This window comes from Anguilla rostrata, chromosome 12, assembly GCF_018555375.3.
Source record: "Anguilla rostrata isolate EN2019 chromosome 12, ASM1855537v3, whole genome shotgun sequence".
Lineage (NCBI taxonomy): Eukaryota > Metazoa > Chordata > Actinopteri > Anguilliformes > Anguillidae > Anguilla > Anguilla rostrata.
Window position 1 is genome coordinate 9,560,006 of NC_057944.1, and position 22,077 is coordinate 9,582,082.

Below are 22,077 nucleotides of genomic sequence, written 5' to 3' on the forward strand. Positions count from 1 at the left end.
TAATACTTTTGTTACTTGATTCCTCCATTCTTGCATCCTTTCCTTGCTTCCTCCGATGGGTGGAGCAAGGGCTCATTCCAATCACTTATTTTTACTTCCTTGCTCCTTCTGTCCTCCCCTCGCTCCTTAGCTCCACCCATAAAAGGAGGCAAAGAAAATGTGAGGATGGAGGAATCAAGGAAATGTGCATGTGGGTCCTTTGGATGCCCACTCAAACCATCTACAGACACTGCACTAATTACAACAGTAACACAAAACCGCAAAAATAGCACAGCAGTTTTTACAACACAAGACCAATATCATGAGTAAATCCCATGTAGTAAACAACGCCTACGGCAGCCATTCCAACTAAAACACCGCTGTATAAGCATGTAGGGTGGTCATCAGTGACACACCACCACCATGAACACAAACAGCTGCACAGACAACAAAAAACACTGAAAATGTTACAGGGCTGGAATTACAACAAAATTATCAACATGCAGCTAACAGAAATGATCGCAACAACACAATGACTGACAAAAGAGATTTAAAAAAAAAAAAAAACCTAACTGCATTGAAGGACACGCAGCACATGAGGTTTTATGTTTGTTGTCGTATGCACCCCGTAAAGTCCAAGCGTGTGCGAGTCGCTGATGCTGTGAGTCGCCTCGTTGGATTAAGGGAGGGATTTCATTTTGTGTTAATCTGCGGGGCAGGAGGCAGCCCGGAGAACCGAGGCTTCTGTTCGTGTGAAGGACTCCTACGCGCCTCCATCGTCTCCTGCTCGCGCGGGAGTGACTTCACCCCAGAATGAACCTGTTCTGCTTCTCCCTGGTAAGTGAAACTTTCTCCTCCCTCCCGGCACCCCGCTTGCTTAACGAGCCGCGGTTCGTATCGCGCGGCGATTCTGACGTTGCGGTTGGCGGTTGACCTGAACAGCGCGGAATGTGGCTTCAATCAGAGCGAGACACAAAGGGTCTGCGCACCGTGGTTGTTTTTTTCCCGGGAAAATTGGTTTCCAGCCTCGCTAAATCAGCGCGTTGACATTGGCTGGCTGACAGGTTTGAACAGAGTTTTGGAATTGGCGAAGTGCTTCTGAAGGAATTGCTGCCGAACACGAATTGCGGGACACCCACGGGCATTTTAACAGGCGCGTTGCCCCTTTACTACTGTGTGTTTGGTGTTATTTGTAATTGAAAGTGAACCGTACACAAATAAGTGGACTCGGGCATGTCATATCAATTTTTAAAATATCGTTCTCCTGTGCAGCTTGACTTTCATATCAGGGTTATTTACTCCGTTTCAAATTATACAAATCTCATCTACAGATGACACATTTAAATAAATAAAACCAAGAATCATTGTCAAAGGGAAGCAGATATTAAATTTAAGCAACCAGATGAAACGAGTGATGAAATGAGGTCTGATCGTCGGGCAGACGCTAGGGACAGTGTGCAGGCTTTGAGATGACGCAGTGACCGGTTTCCAGCTCCTTAGATCGCAGGACAGCAGGTCATGCCCGGAGATGAGATATTTGTACTCAATCCCCTGCAGTCCACTTAATTGCAGTCTTGTTGTTGGCCGCCATGTGGGGTAGGTCAATTTATGGGCACACAGCTTTTGAAAAAATAGTTTTTTCTTTTTCTTTCTAGAGATTACTTGATATTTAGGAAAAGTGTCATCTTTTCAGAAAAAAATACACTCCACTATTCACATATTTTGGTATTTCGTTCTGTACACTTTACTGTTTGGGGTTCAGAGAAATATATAGGTTATTCTGTTTAAAGCGAATGCTTTTATGGTTGCTAAATATGGTTTGTTGAATTGTTATCGAATTGAATATATGAACATAAACAGACGAATGTGTTCATCGGGATAACTTGCTATTTAACAAACCGCGATTATTTCTAGCACTTCTCTTTATACTGTTAATCCAAAGCATGAACTACGCTTTTCCTGCAGCACTGCCGCTTTTATTGACCGGTTTCAATAAATGTATGTTTTTTGTTTTCCAAATCGCTCAGCCTCCGAGCATCTGTTAAATTGCACAGGAAATGTACTGAAATCACAGCTTACGAATCAAATAGCCTACTATAAAACTCTGCAGCTGCCGCTGAGGGAAAGGTCAGTGACACTAGTGAAAAAAATGTAACACATTCACCATAAAATATCTGTGTGGTGTTGAAACCTTACAGACCATGCTGGGCTTGTCTCAAACTCTCAGCTATCGAATATATAGGCAGCAAGCACATGGTTGACACCCAGGTGGTCAATGGGGGACATTTCTGAATGTCTGTACCTGTATACCTCACCCATCACCCACCTCCAGCTTTTAGCAGAGTGCACACAGGCTCCTGCGAACACACCACCAGCTCTCTAAAGACACCTTGGTGTGCTCTGGTGACAGTACTTTCAGTTGTGCATGTGTGATATTTGTTCTGTTCAGAGGAGAAGGGTGGGTTTAGATGATGGAGCAGCTGGTGAGATTTTCTTCAGTCAGGGAAATGTAGGGTGAACTGAGCATGTGCCACCTACCCCCCCTTAGATATTCCTCAGTGTGTGGTTGGTAGGTCAAGGGTCTAGGGGTGTAAAGGCATTTTGTTATCTGATTAGGCTTCCGTCAGTTTCATGCACGTGTAATGTGCATTTTACCTGCAGCGAGTATTGATGCTACGTACAACTTCTTTCACTTCTGTGAAAACGCTGGGTGTGGTGTTGGTGGGCTGAGAGGTGAAAAGGGCCTTCAGAGACACATTTCAGCTGTGCGTACCGTGAGGCATACCTGTGTAGCGTACCTGTGCAGAACACCGCCATTCCGGCTCCGTTGCAGGAGGGGTCCATGGACAGCCTGTACGAGGCGGTCCAGGACGGGGACGAGGGGCGGGTCTACACCGTGCCCAGCCGGTCCTGCAGCCGGCCCTGCAGCCCCGCCGTCGCGCTGGACGAGAACGCCAAGTGGCGCGGCTCCGAGCGCTCCATCTCCGCGGTGAGTGTGGGCGTAACCCTGGCGATGGCGCCGAGATCACCTCCCACGGTCCCTCCCAGTGGGGCCACTGCAGATGCTTCTGAGGGACCTGGACCAATCAGATGTCAGGGACTTTGATCAATCAGACATCAGGGACTTTGACCAATCAGACATCAGTCACTTTGACCAATCAGACATCAGGCACTTTGAACAACCAGACATCAGGCACTTTGACCAATCAGACATCAGTCCAGCAATGGTCAAGTTTGATTTTTAATTGCTTGCCTGCAGCATCAAAAAATATCCATAATACTACAATTTATTGGATACTGTATTAAAAGCAAATCAATTCATTCATGTAGCCAAACAACCAAATTATTTCTTGATTTAAAACAGGGGTCCTCAATCTTGTCCAGAAAGGCGTGTGAGTCCAGCTTGTCCAACAAGCAGAAAACTGTTCACTATCAACCTGAATCTTGCAAGCACCTTGATTAGTAGAATCAGGGTGTAATGCCAGTGGAACAAAACCGCACCACAGTGGCCTTAGGATAAGATGAGGACCCTGATTTAAAACTTCAAAGAGATTTTTGTCAAAGCATCCAGTAGTTTAGTATATAGCCAACACTGTATATGCAAAGTAAAGTTTCCAGCAAAGCAGGTGCATTTTCAATAACTTAATATTAATTTATAGTTCCTAGATCCAATATTCAAGAAATATAAGTGAAGTTTTGCACTGACGGAGACAGCTACATGACTACAAGGTAGACTGTAAAACCTCAGACTGCTATTGCAGGTTTCGTCCAGGCAGGGGCTTGTTCTGCGGGGCTGCAGCTGGGTACTACTGGAGTCCTTTCAGAACAACGTTACATGCAGCAAAATGATCAAGCCTACAGCCAAGATGAATGATGGTCAAATTTAGACAGTGCTTTGTATGCATAACTTGGCATTTTTATACGCTGAAAACTTTTTTTGTTATTATATACTTCACAAATGGTGATAAAAAATATGAAATTGATCCAATTTGGTATTTAACACAAAAATCTAATTTTTCAATAGCAAATGGTATCTATACTAGTATGGGATGACTAATCTGATACATGATAATTAAAGATTTGGTCTCATCCCTGACAGGTATAAACTCTTGTGCACCTGCTAGTGCAGGAATTACCTTTAAATTAAAATTAGGACTGGGTGAGAAATAGAACACAACAGCTTTTCAACAGGCAGCAATGAACCAAAAACCTGGGAGCCAAGCTGACCTGTGAATACAGTATTGCCAAGACAAAACTAATCGCACACAGAGAGCGGAGTTCCAAATGAACCCACCCCATCCTGCAGGGATCGACATAACAGTTATAAACATAGGGGATGCCATCAGGACAGTGAAGTCATGGCTAAATATCATGCAGCCCAATTCAATCTTATGACATGGTTTCATGATGTCAGTAAAAGAACGTACCTGCAACAGGACAGATAACCTAAAAAAATATTCACTTTTTGATGAATGCAAACTGACTTGGAAGTCGGTATTTGTCTAATATGAGATGCCTGTGTGACCGTTATTATAAACCATGCATTCTATCAATATTTCTGATGGTCAGATAGCAATGTTTTTTTACACAGAAAAAAACTGCTCACTTGATATTTTTCCCCCTCTTAGGACCTGTCACAAATCCACGCTACCAATTCAAAAAAGAAAAAAAGAAAGTAAGTACAGGTTCTTTTAATTTTTTTGTCTTGCAATTTCTATTACAGGACAAGATGGCTGGTGTTTTCATACAAACCAATGAAAGTGAGGGTCGTATCTAACATGCATGCTAAAATGGAGGCTATGACCAACTGTCTCCCCGGAGATAAAGCTATAAGCAGCTCTTTAATATTCTATCCTTGCATTTTGAACATATGTGGCTTTGACAGTAAGCCTAAAAATGTCTGTTCATATTGAAGTATGATGTGAGCTCATTTCTCATGCAATTGCAACCACTGAAACATTAAAAAACTCTAGGTACTTAGCTTTGTCCGTTAACACTAATCAGGGGCGCATTTTGGCGAAAGAATGTTGAACTAAAGCTGCATTTTATTTGATAACGTATTTGTACGCCTGTTAACCCCAGACAAACCGTGCGGCATGTGGTCACTCGCTCAGTGGGGTAAGAGGATTCGTTCGCTGTATTCACTTACACGCGCCAACCGCCAGAACACTTTGAGCTCTATCGCAAATTTCTCAGGACGTTGAATATTAGCGACATGGGAACAAAAGCGGATCCATTCCCTATTTGCAGTTCAAGCGCCTACAGGTTCCCGGGGCAAAAAGATAATCTTGCGCAAATGATGCACTCACTACTTGGTCCTTGACCGCGCGCTGTGACGACCATGCGGATTACGCTACTTCCTTGACCCGTCCGTTGTAATGCCTGCTCAAACACTACGCGAATGGCGGGATTACGGCGCTTTGTTGATGGGTGGCCCGGCTGCTTGATCAAAAAACGACCGCTGCTGTGAACAAAATCCCTTCAAAACAACATCCAGCAACCCTCATAATTCCCCATATACAAGCCGGTTTACTGGTAGAACAGAGAAGTAAGAAAAGTTAAATTTACTGGTAGAACAGAGATGTAAGAAAAGTTAAATTTAATTGTGAGCTGTATCTTTTGTATGCTTTCTCCTTTTTTAGACCTCTTGTACCAAAATCCATGTCGGACAATGAAGTACTAGGTTTGTATGCGCACTGGTATTGTTGCCAACTTTTACATTTTATTTTCTAAGTGGTGCCTGATCAAGAATAGAGAATTTGTACTAAGTCTCTTTAATATATATATATATAAACACACAGACGTACATACATGCACACACATTGTATGACCAAAAGTATCTGGACACCCCTTGGTCTGGGGCTGTTTTTCATGGCTGGGTTACATGCTAGTTCCAGTGAAGGCAAATCACAATGCAGGGACATTCTGGATGATTCCGTGCATCCAACTTTGTGGCAGCAGTTTGGGGAAGGCCCTTTCCTGTTTCAGCATGGCAATGCCCTTGGGCACACAGCAAGGTCCATATAGAGATGGTTTTGTCGAGATCGATGTGGAAGAACTTGACTGGCCTGCACAGAGCCCTGACCTCAACCCCATCCAGCACCTTTGGGTTAATTTGGAAAGCCAATTACGAGCCGAGTCTAATTGCCCAATCAGTGCTCGACCTCACTAATGCTCTTCTGGCTGAATGGAACAAATCCTCGCAGCCATGCTCGACAACCTTGTATAAAGCCTTCCCGGAAGAGTGGAGGTTGCTATAGGAGCAAAGGGTGGACCAAGTCCAATGGTCATATGTTTGGATGAGATGTTGGATGTCAGGTGTCCACATACTTTTGGCCATGTAATATATAAATATATAATTGGAGAAATTAAAAAAACAATTCCTGATCAGGCATATATATGTGTGTTTTTGACTGATGTGATGACAGAAATGCCCTACCCCCTTTTGGGACCTCCCATCTGGGTGTAATCATTTTAAAGGTGTGATTTGGATGTTTTTTGTTCTTGCTTTAATCCCTTTCTAGTGTATTGAAGGCTTATACCAAAAAAAAGAAAAAGGGGGGGGCAGGGTTAATGGAGTACAGTAATAAACTATTGACCGTCTGGCTCCTAAAAACCTGTATGCTTGTAAGCACTATTACAGAGTTGTTATTGCCCCCCCCCCAAATCCTGACTTGTTCTGGGGTCCCTCCCACAGATAACACCGACTGTGCTAACGCCTACTGGCAAACTGCCAAAAAGAGAGAGGATGTGGTCCACATCAAGAACAGTCAGAATGAAGGTAAATGATCTGCTCATTTCTCATGAAAGCAATTGCCCTTTCCTTCTGGGTCACTCTGGGATACCCCCAGCAGATCCCCTTAAACCCTGTGGTACCCCGTAATGTGCAAGAAGGCAAGCGATCTACAGGGATTGTTCTGCCCTTTTGTAACTGGACAAATGCTTCAAATCACTGTAGAGTAAGGAAATCCAAATTAGGCGGCATTATGAAAATAAGCTTTTTTAAGCCTTTGGATGTCTGCAGTAGTTTATTGACAGCTGGATATTGAGAATATTGAGAAAGGGAAACACAGAGCTGAGTGTCTAGTGCTTGTAAAATATCTATGGCCAGACCAAGCAAGCAGCAGGTAAAATGACTGTTAAAGACATAGAGCATACATAGGAACTGGAGAGAGTAGGAGGGGCCAGTTGGTGAAGCCTAGGAAATAATGGGAAACAGCCTCTATAAATGTCTATGGTTTTTTGTTAAGGCTCAGCATGTCCAACCAAAAGCCTTCCCTGGGGTGGGACTCCATATTTTAACGATGTTACCTGTGGCCTACAGAGCTGGGGTTAGAGCTGTTACGGGCCAGTTTCCAGACAGGGGAGGACGGACTGCGCCAACTCAACCCACACAGGAGGGTGGCAGAACAGACCATTCAGGTAAACAGAAAGTCCACCATTTCCAGAACCTTTCACCCAGAGGTGGCTTTTTACTAAAAGAGATGGGGCTAGGGTTTAGCTGATAAATCTTTTCTACAGTACACTTTGTGCTTTTCACATTAAATATTGGAGATAATGACAAATATAATACATCATGTTATTACGATTGTTCAGAAAACAATGTCTACTTGACATTGTTCCTTGCTTCCCTTCCTCCAATCAGACAGGACTTACTGCACTGCCCCTGTAGTTCCGGTGCAGTAAAGAACGTTGTTATTGCTGATGCTTATTGCATCGTAACATGCAAAGTTGTGTTAGGAAAAAGATTTGCTTCCCTGAGTTTATCCATTGAGTCAGGGCCACAACAAGAGCTGCAATTCGCAACCGATTCATTTATTTTCAGCAAAACTGTGACTTGAACTTTTCAACGTGCTGTTTTAGATTTCAGCGCAAGTCACAGATCTACTTTCGATTTGGTTACCATTTGAAAATAAATCCCCGCAGAATCGTCAGAATTTTGAACAAAACATGTCACCAAGCAAAAGGTACATGGCATTCTTTCATGTACTTTTCAGATACCTTTGTCCTGAATATTGGTGGAGGCAGATAAAACAGTCAGAAATACGCAGGAATTCCACAGCCAGCCGTGGACAGGGTTAAGAGTATGTGAAGTGATCGCCGCAGGTGAGGTCACCTGTGTTAGCGGTCCTGTTTGTTGAGTGCGGTCCCTAACCCTAACCCCTCCCCCCCCTCTCATCTCAGCAGGTAATGAGCTATGGAGCCTGGAGCCCCGGCTGGGAGCCACAGAACAGCTGGCAGCAGGACCCGGTCAGTTCCCCGCGTTAACCCTTTACGGTCCACCTAGCGCCCATCCCCAGTGACACGCTTCGCTTCGCTAATGTTTCTGCCAGTTTGAATCTTAGTGGCTGCAGTGGAAGGATTTAGATTAGGTGGGTTCCCTCTTGGGGCCCAGGACGCGCTGAGTGAGCGGGTACATCGCCCACCATCCGTCCCTTATTAAAATGGTGCCTTGCATATATTGAAATGGCGAAGGCTTGCTAACGTAAGCTAGCATAAGCTAGGGCTGGGTAAAGGAAAAGCTAATGGCCGAAGCTGGAACATTCACAGACAGGGTGATGGCTAGCAGGATATTGCACAGTGAGCTGTAAACACGAAGGGCACTCGGTGTGAAAGGTAAAGGAGTTTTCCCCAAAGCACGGCGGTCTTTTAGGATGAATGACGGCAGCGCGTAGCTCTGGAGGTAATGCGGCGCAGATGGGACTGAGCCTGGTAATCCCCTCCTGCCCCCACCGCTGAGAGGGTTTTCCTGGGGAGAGGGCTGCGCTGGGGGTGGGGCGTGCAGCGGTCCCGCTTCAGTAGGTCCCGCCAGCCGGCCAGCGTCCGCGAAAGAGGATCAGTGGCCAGCCATCTGCAAGCCACGCTGCAACTCTCTCTCTCTCTCTCCCTTTCTCTCTCTCCCTCTCACTCTCACTCTCTCTCCTCTCTCTCTCTCTCCCTCAATGTGAATTAAAATGAAAGATTTCAGAGTGAGCCCAATGGATTAAAATCATAACCCTGGGAAAAGCACTAATAACAGTTCACAGCAGTAAAAAAATAAACAAAAACACCCATTCACAATATTCATTCACATTTATGCTAATCTAAGTTTTATGTCTCAGACTGTATCTCCTGTACACACAGTCCCCAGGTGTAGGTCACAGTAGGGGGTGAAGAATCCATGACAGGGTCCTTTCCTGTTTTCCAATTTCATATGTCAAATCAGAAATCGAATAACGGTTCATTCACAGGATTTATTTTTATTTAACCTTTATTTACCCAGGGTAGGTTCACTGAGCACGGATGCTCTTTTGCTGGAACGCCCTGCTTCACACTCATACACATTCACACCTGGGAGCTGCCCAGTACAACCACAATCCTCTATTGTTGGCCACTGAGCAGCTCCACTGGAGGGAGAGAACATTTTTTTAGCCAATTAAATCAGGGGATGATTATGTGGAAAGTTTTTTTTTTTTTTTTTTTTTGTGAGAGCCAGATTTGGGATTTTTGGCCAGGACACCGGGGAACCCCCTACTCTTTGCGAATAGTGTCATGGGATCTGTAATGACCACAATGAGTCAGGATCTCGGTTTAACGTCTCATCCGAAAGACGGCACCTCCTACAGCACAGTGTCCGCATCACTGCACTGGGGCATTGGGGTTTATTTGACCAGAGGGAAGATTGCCCCCTGCTGGCCCACCGACACCACTTCCGGCAGCAACTCAGTATTCCCTGGTGGTCTCCCATCCAAGTACTAACCAAGCCCACACCTGCTTAGCTTCAGCCAGTCGGTGGGAGCAGAGTGCGTGGTGGTATGGCTGCTGGAAGTGCATCAGGATGCAAGTGCTTAGCGGTGGCCCTCTTTGTGACCTGGTTTGAATGCGGTTCTTGTGTCTTTCTGCCCCTGGTCAGACCCCAGAAGGGGACAGGGAGAGGCCGGAACCCAGGGGAACTCTGCGGAGGGCGCAGAAGTCAGGGCGCTCAAAGAAGGCCGGCCTGGGACAGCGCGACAAGGCCAGCAGCCCCTTCCAGACAAACGGTACGTCCCGTAAAACAGCCATTTTAACCAGGAGGTCACAGGTTCAGACCCCTGGTGTAGCACAGGTATTTTCAGACATGTTAAGCACAGAGCTGCGTTGTTATTTGAACTTCCTACACTTCCTGGAACAGGTCACCCCCCGGACCCCATTTTTGGTGATGATGCTGCTGCCGCCTCCTGCATGGGTCTGCCGAAGAAGGCGGAGAAGAGGCCGAACACCCCCCAGCAGGCCCAGGAGAGCTCCGCCCTCTCCTGCGCCCCCGGCCCCACCCCCAGCCCCACCCCCGGGGCGGCGGAACGAGCCTGGAGCGGGCCCGGGGCGCCCCCCCAAAACCGCCAGCGCTGGAGCACGTCCGGCGAGTGCCCCTCGCCCTGGGGGCGGAGGCGGCGGCGGCGCCTCCTACCACACCTGCCGCCGGCCGCTGAGCGAGTACCGCACCTACGCCTGCGACTACACCCTGCCCCGCGCCCCGGACTGGGACCGGCCCGACAGCGCCCCCTACGGGAGCTCCCGCCACTGCAGCCAACCGCCGGCCCAGCGCGTCGCCCGCTCCGCCACCGACGCGGACCTGGGCGACCTCAACGACGTGAGTCAGCCCCGAGGGATCCTGGGTAAAATGTTCTACGGGTGCAGGTCGAACCCGAGTCAGATAACTGCATTTTGAAGGAGCGGGGATGTCGGACGCTAGCCCCGGAGGGAACGCGACGTCTGCTGGTTTTTGGGGCGTTTCAGCACTTAATTCATTTATTTCAGTCACTGATTGGGCTAAGCGAAGGGCAGCCAGTGTTACCAGCCTGTCTTTCACCGTCTGGGAGTTTTGGCTTCTTTCTGACAAAACTTGGGCTAGTCAAACCAAAGGCCTGTCTGTTACCGTCAGCGTCACAGAACCTCAATTAGTCGCCGAGTTACAAGACACACACGGCACACTGAGCTCGACGACAGCTGTCAAGACGCGTGTCAAAAACACAAAACACGACGCACTTAAGTTCACATGACGCAGATGATATAGAGAGGGCTTTGTGTGAGAATATGACATAATGAGTAGGCGAAAGGGAACTCGAAGATCAAAGTGAGAATGAAAAAGGGAAAGAGAGAGCAGGGCGTATTCAGCAAAGCAGTAGGCTGTGGGTGAAGTCCACGCCTCATAGCACATAGGCGTTGTACTATTTTAAAAATCTGCGCTTTTGAAATGTGTTCCTTTTACAACTCCGTGCGAGCGTGTGAAACTGCGGTGGCCGCACACTCTCCTGAGGACACTGGGTAGCAATATCACAGCTCAGGCCTTAGAGAGAGTTACCTTCGTCTGTTGCTTAGAAGGGGATAGCACAACCAGTGCATTACAGACAGGGCTGAACACACTTTAGGCTTACTGCGCCTCAGCCAAACAATACTGAGCTGCTCACAGCCAGATGCAGTCAGTATGTAAATATCAAATACATAAATTACTGTATGCTTAATACTGCACGTTGGCCACACTGTTGTTTCTCATTAACAGATATAGATTTAGCAAAAAACGTGAATACAATAATGTATGCTTTATACTGTGCCTTGGCCAAAATTATGATTACAAATTGAAATACAAGCTACTTTTGGATTATTTGAAAATATTAATTCCATTTGTCCTTCAGGAATGTACAAGAACATGTGCTTCCACATATTAAATCACAGCGTTGGGCTCTCTGAAATCATTCTGTGAGCAAAGCTGCAGTTTAAAAAAAAAAAAAAAAAAAAATCAAGCGTTGACCGTTTTCAAGAGCTCTGAAGGCCCGAAGAAATGGATTATGACCGATAATCCTGGCCTGAGATTCCAGCTCCCCAGATTACAGCGCGGGATTAGGCGATGTTGCTGTCCGTGGGGCTCGCCTCTCTCAGTCCCACGCAGCCTCACTCCGGTGGGCTCTTTGCTCAGCCCCTGTGACATCATCAGCGCGTCGATTCAGGGACACGAGCACAGGAAGAGAGAGAACCTGTTCACACATTGCGAACCCTTTATTTGCCGAATGTGAATGTGGTGAACGTCGATCGCGACGTAGGAAAGTCTACATAAAATTCATACACGTTGCTAAAGGAAGGCTGTATCAGCCTCGTAAAATATAACAAACGAACATCTAAATATTCAGTAACTACGTGCGTCCAATTCAGTATTCTGCAAATCCAATGTTCTGAAGCATGCAGGGAGAGACCGTTTCTCTCAGAATAGAAAAGGGGACAACATTACAACCCCTATCAACACATTTACTCAAACTGTGATTGAACAAATCGCTAAAAGTTGTAAGTTACAGGAATACGTGTTATACGAATAAACAAACACAACTTTGGAGCCTTCCGGAACCCCAAATCCGGAACCATCCTATTCCCTCAGGGCACTCAGAGAATGCTTTGTACCATCCCATCTGAAGGTCACAGAGTCACACAGGGGGGTATGGGTAAAATGAGGTAGTACAAAGGTAGTCAATTTCTGCATTTGGGTGTCACGTTCCCGGTCATCAGATGGCAAATTATAAAGTTTTGTACGCCTCTCGCTCCGCTTCATCAGGGGACACAGGGACAGGGGAGTTTTTTGGACTTGTAGTGTCGGTAAAATAGGCACTAACGTTGCAAGAAGTATGGCAAAGGAGGAGGAGTTAGGCATAGATGTGTGAGGCCATGTAAACATATGGTGACAAGAAGGTTATTCCCAACTAGAAAGTTTTTTTTTTTTTTTTTTTTAGACTCATCTGTCTGTATACGTAAGCAGACCAGATGAAGTTCTTGCAGCAGCCGGGTTCCTGCCTGCGTGCGTAGTTTGTGGTTTAAGACTTCCTGCAGCAATGACCAGTCCTTGAGAAATGAGGACGGAGGTAGAGAGTGAGTGAAAACCTCCGTCTTACCAAATGAGTTGCATCGTAGCGGACTGTCTCATTCAGCCCAATGCCCCAGAGGATTATAGTTAAAAATTTTCCATTTTGAAAGTAAACCCCCCCCCCCCTCCACCCAGCCATCACCACCCACCATATCGATCGCCCAGATAATTCAAATGGGTAGTTTCAGATTTCATTTTTATTATTTTGTCAGTAAATTGTTCAGTGAAATAAATCGACTCTTCGTTATTCTGTATAGAACATAACTTGAAGGCTCTTTTCCAAAGAAAATAAGAAGCAAACAAGTGCAGATTAAACCAGTAAGTAAAATTCTATCCGTGAGGTGCTTTCACCAGTAAACCAGGAACTGTGTAGCCGTATTACTCGAAGTGATGCCGTGCCTCGATACGAGTCACCGCAGTGTCCTCACCACAGCCATTCTGAGGTGTTTTTCCCCCGCCAGACAAACCCTTCGGCGGGTCGGCAGAAGGTGTACTTGCTCACATCCTGTTTGCTATGAGGAAGTCCCTAACCGACTTCTTCCCTCCTGAGCGATTAATTTGCAACCCTGAAGCCGGTGAGGTTGGTCAGACTAGACAGGGGCTCTTTAAGATTATTTATAACTGCTCAAGAGAAATAAGACGATGCTTCAGAGGAAGGGATCGAACGTCTCGGATAAAGCCAAGAGCAGCAAGCCAAAGGTAGGCCACACTGCATGAATGCCACTGTTAAACTTTGTTAACTCTCCTGATATGAAGTGTTTGATACATCTAATTTGTTCCCATTTCAAGTGGGCTTTTAAAAAGGACTTTAATCATTCAATATCAATCCTTTAAAGTTATTCCGTAGAGTTTTTATAGTGATCAGATGGGATTTCAAAATGATTGGCTCTTTTGAAGTTTACATTGCATTTTTTTGATAAAAATCTCAAGAAAGAACCAGATGTAAGAGGAACCAGAGAGGAGAATGGCGACATAATGACATAAATAACGTCAGCCGGAGAAAATTACACAAGTAACATGTCACCATTGACCCAAAATCCTCGCCAAAAAAAAAAAAAAAAGTTTTTTACTTTGTAGGATTGATATTGTGAGATACTGTAGAAATATTTAATGTTAAACAGGCAGGGTATTTAATACTGGTGGCCATCGCTTGTATGCGTTTTGTAGGTCAAACACATATGAAATTCGAGCTAGAACTCAAACATTCCAAGGTACGACCAGGATAATGAGCGGGCGAATCTCTGTCCGAGTGGGTCAATGACCAGAAATGAGCTGGGGCAAATGACAGATGTGTGGTCAAAGCCAGTTGAGGTCCGGTCAGTCACTCGTAAAGGACAGCCGCACTAACAGATATCCGGTCAAAGCCGGTTGAGGTCCGGTCAGTCACTCGTAAAGGACAGCCGCACTGTTTTTTTCTTTTTTTCCCCCCTGCTACTAGCTTAGCCCTGGTATTTAATGGAGATTATAAGGATTATTGCCTGATGATAGAATTACTTTATTACACTGATGCAGAGCTGACAGGTTTTAGACAGATTAAAATACTTTTAAGTTTATGAAAAATATATATCACAAAATTACAAGGACAAAAAAACAAAAGCATTACATCCAACTGAATTAGGTGCCTTTTGAATTATTTTTTATGCCCTTTATGCAATTTTTCATGGGTTCCTGTGCCAGTAACTGACACACAGTGAACCAAATGGAAAACTCAAAAATAACACTAGCTACTGTGCACAGCAATTCAACAAACTCCGAAGCCACAGCACTGCTTTTACAAAAGGACACTACGCCTCGTGTGTACCCGATGGAGTGTCTGGATCTGTGCGAGCACGATTCTGTACATCCAGGAGCAGCCCTCCTCTGTGTTATTCCACTGATCGCTTGAGAATACGTAAACAATGCGTTTAGCCTCTCCATGGATTACAGGCCTGCTGACGTCATCGCGCTCGCGCTCGAAATGCGCTAATCTGCCATTTCTCCTCTCCTGTCCCTCTAGCGCTCCACCAGTTTTGGCCGATTCGATGCCTTGAGACAGCACCCAGTCAAGACAGAGGAGAACAGCGGCCATCTGGTGGGTAGCCTACCTTATATAAATTTAATCGTGTAAAAAGCCATTTTCTATTGAGTTTCTATCGAGTAGAAATGATATGTAGACGAGGCACCGTCTCACTCGTCAAGCGTAGTCAAACAATCAAAACGGGACCTAGCCAGTAAAAGCCTACACCGCACGCTAACAGAACAGAACACATCGCAACAAAAGCACGAAGATTGTAAGCAAACACGTGACCGCAACTAAAGTGTAACAGCAACAAGCATAAATAAATGTAACCAAGACAACATGAGAAGAATAACAAGGACAACAGCAGGATAACAATGGCGTGGATACACAGCGTGAATCTGTGACCCTCAGAATGAGGTCTGTTAAAAGAAAAGTCAAACTAAATTTTAAAAATCCAGCAGCTACAGCCTTATCTGTCAATAACTGTTGATCTGGCCCCATGTTTCTTTGTTGTAGATCTCTCCAAAATCAAAATATTAAAAAAATAATAATTTGCTTAGAATTAGTTGAATGGAACTCAAACCCCCAGCAGACCACTTGAAATAGTTTAAAATACTGTCTTGTTAGTTTATAATCCAGGACGCTAAAGATGTTGAATGACTCTTATTGCAGCATCTTAAACAAAACGTTTATCTCGTTGACAATAGACCGGAAATAAGAATCGGACTAGAATAGTTTCTTCTTTTTCAGTTACTTTTCCGCTTTATGAATGTAAATATCTCAGAGATTAAATGAATAAATTTAGCGTGGCATAGCCTGGAAGTGAGTTACAAAAATGCCTCAACTCAAACTCCCCATGCAGCACCAGCATTGAAAAGTAGTTTAGAAAATGGACTTAGTCTTATATAGACTTAGTCTTATATTAATCTGCAGGTATCTGCTTAAAGATGGATTGAATGACTCTTTAATTGTCATGCCAAAAATCTTTAAAAATACAAAAACATTTTTTATCAATCGTTGAACAATAGAACCATAATGAATAAACATGGAACTAGATAACATTTACAAAGGCCATTCTATTGTGTGCTTCCCTTTTCCTGCTTGTTTGTGGAATGTAAATTATCATCGAGAGGAACACATCGGTTTCAAACTTCTGTCCTCTCAATATCTTTGCATGCGTGTGTGCATGTGTGTGTTCATGCTTGTGTGCACATTTTGTCCACATCTGTGAGCACAGTAAAGTGGTTCAGTGTTAAATCGACTCTGTGTACATTTCACATCTCTGTTGGACTTCTACAAATGGAGTTAAGTTGTTTTGGCTCTGAAAGCTTGGAGTTGAGTTGTGTTGACACTGAAAGCTGGGAGTTGAGTTGTGTTGATGCTGAAAGCTGGGAGTTGAGTTGTGTTGATGCTGAAAGCTGGGAGTTGGGTTGTGTTGATGCTGAAAGCATGGTACTTTGTCCTCTCAATAGCTTGATGTTGAGTGTTTTGATCTGAAGCCAGTAGTTGGTCAGTGTTAATCGACTGGGTATTGCAATTGTGTTGACTTCTAAAGCTGGAGTTAGTTGTTTTGCTCTGAAACTGGAGTTGGTTGTGTTGAACTGAAAGCTGGGAGTTGAGTTGTGTTGATGCTGAAAGCTGGGAGTTGGGTTGTGTTGATGCTGAAAGCTTGGAGTTGAGTAGTTTTGGCTCTGAAAGCTTGGAGTTGAGTTGTGTTGATGCTGAAAGCTGGGAGTTGGGTTGTGTTGATGCTGAAAGCTGGGAGTTGGGTTGTGTTGATGCTGAAAGCTGGGAGTTGGGTTGTGTTGATGCTGAAAGCTGGGAGTTGAGTTGTGTTGATGCTGAAAGTTGGGATTGAGTTGTGTTGATGCTGAAAGCTGGGAGTTGAGTTGTTTTGGTCTGAAAGCTTGGAGTTGAGTTGTGTTGATGCTGAAAGCCGGGAGTTGGGTTGTGTTGATGCTGAAAGTTGGGAGTTGAGTTGTGTTGATGCTGAAAGCTGGGAGTTGAGTTGTGTTGATGCTGAAAGCTGGGAGTTGAGTTGTTTTAGCTCTGAAAGCTTGGAGTTGAGTTGTGTTGTGTTGGTGCTAAACTCATTCTCGAATGTGCCCAGCCTTCAGATGGGGAGACCGGAGCAGAGGGCACCGACCCGCAGAAAGCAGGGGGCCTGGGGAAAAAGATGCGGGCCATCTCCATGACCATGCGCAGGAAGATGGGCAAGAGGCACGCCAAAGCCTCCTTCTCCGAGGAGCCGGTGAGTGAGGGGAGGCGCTGACCGGGAGGGATTAGCGTGGCTGTAGTCGAAGGTGTTTGACCTGGGACGGTCAGCCATTCTTAGACTGCAGCTTTACATAGACAGCTTTACGTGCTTACGTGCATCTGCAAAAAAAAGAACGACCCCAAAAAGGGCCAAGGCCTATTCATAAGCACTGGCCTATTTAACGACTTGCCGGGTTTAACAGCCAGCCAATCAAATACCCTGACAGTGACACGGCACCTTCTGAAATCAGAACCACACGAGGACAGTAGAGTGGATTAGAAACACCTCCTGTGTCTCCTTATAGGAGGGGGGGTGGGGAGGGCGCGCTGGGATTATCCATGACCCTGTTCAGGAAAAATCTGCACGCTCACACCAAATGGGTCACAGAGCACGGTTTAACAGTCCGGCGGCTTAAATCTCGACTGAGCTGACGTCGGACTGGGACCGTCCCCCTTTCGTTGACCTTTTTTTCTTTTTTTTGTAAAAGGTCCAGGGCGAGGACGACGCTGACAGAGACCACGAGGGAGAAGCGGAAAGCTCGCAGCCTTCGGAGAAAGGGCCGGCAAAGACCAGCAACTCCCGAGAGAGTCTCTACAGCAGCCAGAGCTCCTCCAGTGAGTCCAGATCTCAGCTGAGAGAATGAGGCAGAAGCACAACTGTGTTTCCTGTGCTCTCCAGCAGGGGGCTGAGAGAATGAGGCAGAAGCACATCTGTGTTTCCTGTCCTCTCCAGGACAGGTCTGACAGAATGAGGCAGAAGCACAGCTGTGTTTCCTGTGCTCTCACACCTCAAACCACAGGAAGTGTTAAAAATAAAAATCTTGTGATGCACCTGCCAGTTTGTTGAAGGCAACTAGGGACAGTTTTGTGAAGAAAATTAAACCCAGGGAGTGTCAGATTGGACATGCAAAGCATTGATAAATCGCCTCACCAGGACCTAAGAATACTTTATCCGCCAATAAATTTCCTGGGAATTTATTTTTGAATAAGTATTAGCTTTTCTCCTGAAAATGATATTTTAAATCATAAATTTGCGGTTAAATTTATATATAAATGAGCTTTGAGCGATCTAGGTAAGCTAAAGTAAACGAACAATCTGTTTATTTGGAGTATTGTCATGGGTGAACGCTGACCTCTGATGCGGACACACAGGTGGGGTCACCAGTGGCTCGGACGGCTCCGGCGCCCGAGACAGCCTCAGGCTGGAGGAGGACGTCCCGTACACGGGCCAGTTCTGTGGCCGCGCCCGCGTCCACACCGACTTCGTCCCGAGCCCGTACGACAGCGACTCCCTCAAACTGAAGGTACGCAGTTCAGACCCTGGCTGGCCCGCTTGCCCTCATCTGAACAGAGGAAGAACACAAGACCATCATGTTTAAGGCCATACAGCCATACAGCCTCTCAAGAATCATAGTTTTACCTACAGTCAAGAGAGCATGAAGTGGACAGAGGGAGAGTGGTCTTATGATTGACATATGCACTTGTGTACAGTGTTCTAGCTAGTTTGCTGAAGCTAGTTTATACCCTGTCTATACCTAATGGTAACCAACCCTGCTCCTGTAGATCTAACGTTACCGACCTGTAGGTCTTCACTCCAACCCTAACAAAGCACACCTCATTCAACAGCTAGGGTTTTCACTGAGCTGCAGTTGAGTCAGGTGTGCCACAATAGGGTTGAAATGTAGCCCTAACCGGATGGTAGATCTCCAGGAACAGGGTTGGTTACCACTGTCCTAACCCGTGCCTTGTAAATGCCTATCACACCTGTCGCTCACGGTTGGACATTTACCTCCCCTCTCCCAGGTAGGCGATATCATCGACGTCATCAGAAAGCCCCCCATGGGGATATGGACGGGGATGCTCAACAACAAGGTGGGGAGTTTCAAATTCATCTACGTCGACGTCATCATCGAGGAAGTGGCGGAAGCGCCGAAGATAAGACCCCACAGACGGAGCAAACGGCCACGCCCCAAAACATTACAGGAGCTTCTGGAGCGCCTCGATCTGCAGGTGGGCATTGTGGGGCTGCGTGTCAGAGCCATCCTAACCCTGCACGCACGCGGCAGGCATGGGGCAGGCCATCATTTCAAATACTGTACCCCAAACTACCACTCCTGGATATTACTGAACATGTTAAACAACAAACTGTTTCCACCAATATTCAGAACAAACTTCTTATTTCATGTTTCTGCTTAGGCTAGCAGCAAGGTTTGCTTAAGAGAGTTTTCACTGGCATCTGAAAAGTATGTTCCAGTACGTTTCACAAACAAACGCACGCACACACACACACACACTATAGATTTCTGGTTTATAATTTAACAGTTTAGAAACTTGCTCAAAAAAAAAAAAATCATCCACTGCAACATAGTACCTCATTGTAAGAGCTAGCAAAGAGTGCTTTTTGCTGAGCTATTATAAAGACATAATATTCGTAGACATATTCATAGAACTCTTCCTGGAGGGCCAGTGTACATGCTGACTTTGACTCCAACCAATTATTCTTAAATGCCGATTCACTCCTGTACTGGACCACAGTGAAATATTCACACGTTCAGCCTGTGGCCGAATTTCAAAATGGCAACCAAGTGATGGGCCAGTTTAACAATTAACAGCAGAAATTCCAAAACAGCCCTAACCCTCTCCCTGTGCGCACCCTGTTCTCCTCACGCCTGGTGAGGTTCTCAGCAGGCTTAGTGGGGCAGACAAGCTAAAGGGGCGTAGCGTGGGACACGTGTAATTGGGCTGCTGGTCCCTCTGCTGCTGACGCTAAGGCTAACGCCGAGCGCTCTCTCTCTCTCTCTCTCTCTCTCGTGCGGCAGGAGTACGCCTCGTCGCTGCTCTTAAACGGCTACCAGACGGTGGACGACCTGAGGCACCTGAAGGAGAAGGACCTGATCGAGCTCAACGTCTGGGACCCGGAACACCGACACCGGCTGCTGGCTGCAGCGGAATGCCTACAGGCCCCCGAGAGTGAGTCACAATAATAATCATAATCATAATCATAGTAATAATGGCTTACATGCTCAAGAGCGGACCAGCAGTGTCCCAGCTGGGCATCAAACCCGCAACCTTGGCAAGCCTAATCACAAGCCCGGTTCGCTAACCATTATACTACTCTGCTGTTCCGTTAATATAGTGCCTTTCATCTCAGGATGAGCAGTACGTTTGCGTGGCAGTGGACTGGGTTATTGCAAATAGTCCACATTTTTAAAAGTATCCCTTTGTAAAGTTATTTTGTATTAATACTCCAGTCAGTACTATAAGGATGCCGGTTAACCAGATTTATTTTTGGGGGAAAACAATTATATTTTACTGAAATGTAACAGCGTAACCTGTGCTTGTGTCACGTATTTTACTTCTCGCCAAGTATAGATTTTATTTTTTTTGCTCCTTATCTGATTCAGAAAGATCTATACATTACCCAAGTGTTTATATTTATGGGAAATTAATCTTGCTCTAAAAGGAAGTGAGCAGTGAATAACAGGATGTGGCAATGATACAAATCGAGGATTGGCGCATGTTGCTTTTCGCACCTTTTCTGACCGCTTTTGCTCTCTTTCCGGCAGACGAGAACGACAACGAGGGGCAGGCCGTTCCACAGTCCGGCTCGGAGAGCCCGAAGGCGGATCAGAGCGACTGTCCCAGAGACTCCGGCTGCTACGTGACGCCGGAGAGCCCCGACAACAGCAAAGAAGAAGAAACAGAGAGTCAGACGGCGTCGCCCGTCACTTAAGCCATTCAGTACTTTACTCAAAAACAGACGCATTTTTAAAATGTCCATTTGTACATACCTTATGAAAATCTGAAATGTGGACTATTTAAGGACTGCCTATTTGACAGGCTTCATCAATTTCTGGCCTTTGGTCATGCTTTGGTTTAATAATTTTGGTTTGAACTTTCACTTTAATTCAATGTTATTTTTGAGCCTTTTTTTTTTTTTTTTGCTTGTTCCTGGTATAATATTTTAGCAGTGTTGATTCCTTGATTGGGTATCTATCCAAGCAGAGTCCTGGTCAGACTATGTGTTCGGGCTGTGTGTTTCAGCTTGACAAGTCAAGAAGAATGCATTGGTGAGATCCAACCAGGAGCCATCATGCATACCCAGAACCCTTAGTCATGTTGCATAATTTGAAGGACTGTCTTTATTATGATGATATACCAGGCTGAATGGTATCAGATGGGAGCAGCATGCTATACCAATTATTTTATTATTACTACATGTGCATTTATGTGTTTTCATTGTAGCTTTTTTTGGGGACCGTGAGATAAAAAAAAAATGACATACACATGTAGAACTGAAATCTAATGATACATAGAAAAATACCTAGGATTATCAATATTTGTTATTTTTGTTGCCTTGCCTTTAGTTTGGTTATCAACAATTTGTCGGTAACTGTAAGCTAGCTACATACAAATCACCTCACTAAACTGCATTTTTAACCAAATGCGGTTTGAGGATGGTGCAAAGTAGCCTATGTGTGTGGTTTCCCAGACGTCTGTGAGATTTCAATTAACCATGTATATATAGTTGGAACTCTAAGACTGAAATCTAATAGACAGTGGAAAAGCAACGGCATTATTTCTGTTGGATCTGGTTTGCCTTCCTTGTACTCGTATGTAGACAATGCAGTGTCCTCATGTCATCATGTGTTACTTTTCAAAATGGAATATTTTTCCAAATAAAATTGTCACTGTGCAGTCACCTAGTAAAAGTCTGTTCATCATGCAAGACAAAATATACACTTGCAGTACATAGCATACAGTGTTAGCTACGGTGCCCTCCATAATGGTAGCCCAAGGAAGACCTCTACAGTTGACGACCGAAGAATTCTCATCATAACGTAGAAAAACCCCCAAACACCTGTCTGACAGATCAAAAATTTTTAAAGTGGGAAAAGTCCTCACTGGCCAGGTGATTCACCCATAGTGAATCCAGTTGAAAACGTGTTTCATATGCTGAAGAGAAAATTTAAAGCAACTA

At 45.3% G+C, this 22,077-nt stretch overlaps 1 protein-coding gene across 1 annotated transcript; it reads left to right on the forward strand.

The window, feature by feature from the left end:
• Positions 1-665: 665 nt before the first annotated feature.
• On the forward strand, positions 666-21,794 carry samsn1a (SAM domain, SH3 domain and nuclear localisation signals 1a). The gene is made up of 18 exons (XM_064303266.1): positions 666-816; positions 2,813-2,968; positions 4,608-4,654; positions 5,622-5,662; positions 6,677-6,760; positions 7,304-7,401; positions 8,164-8,229; positions 9,872-9,998; positions 10,130-10,585; positions 11,872-11,891; positions 13,472-13,540; positions 14,838-14,912; positions 16,951-17,091; positions 17,585-17,711; positions 18,249-18,400; positions 18,900-19,106; positions 19,916-20,066; positions 20,663-21,794. Exons 1-18 carry the CDS (start codon positions 793-795, stop codon positions 20,827-20,829), a joined length of 2,208 nt encoding a protein of 735 aa, XP_064159336.1. The 5' UTR covers positions 666-792; the 3' UTR covers positions 20,830-21,794.
• The last annotated feature ends 283 nt before the right edge of the window (positions 21,795-22,077 follow it).

Coding starts and splice junctions, on each gene's coding strand:
- samsn1a (XM_064303266.1), top strand. CDS start 793: ATGAACCTGTTCTGCTTCTCCCTG. Junction 8,230..9,871: donor ACAGCTGGCAGCAGGACCCG/GTCAGTTCCCCG, acceptor GCCCCTGGTCAG/ACCCCAGAAGGGGACAGGGA. Junction 17,712..18,248: donor CAGCAGCCAGAGCTCCTCCA/GTGAGTCCAGAT, acceptor GCGGACACACAG/GTGGGGTCACCAGTGGCTCG.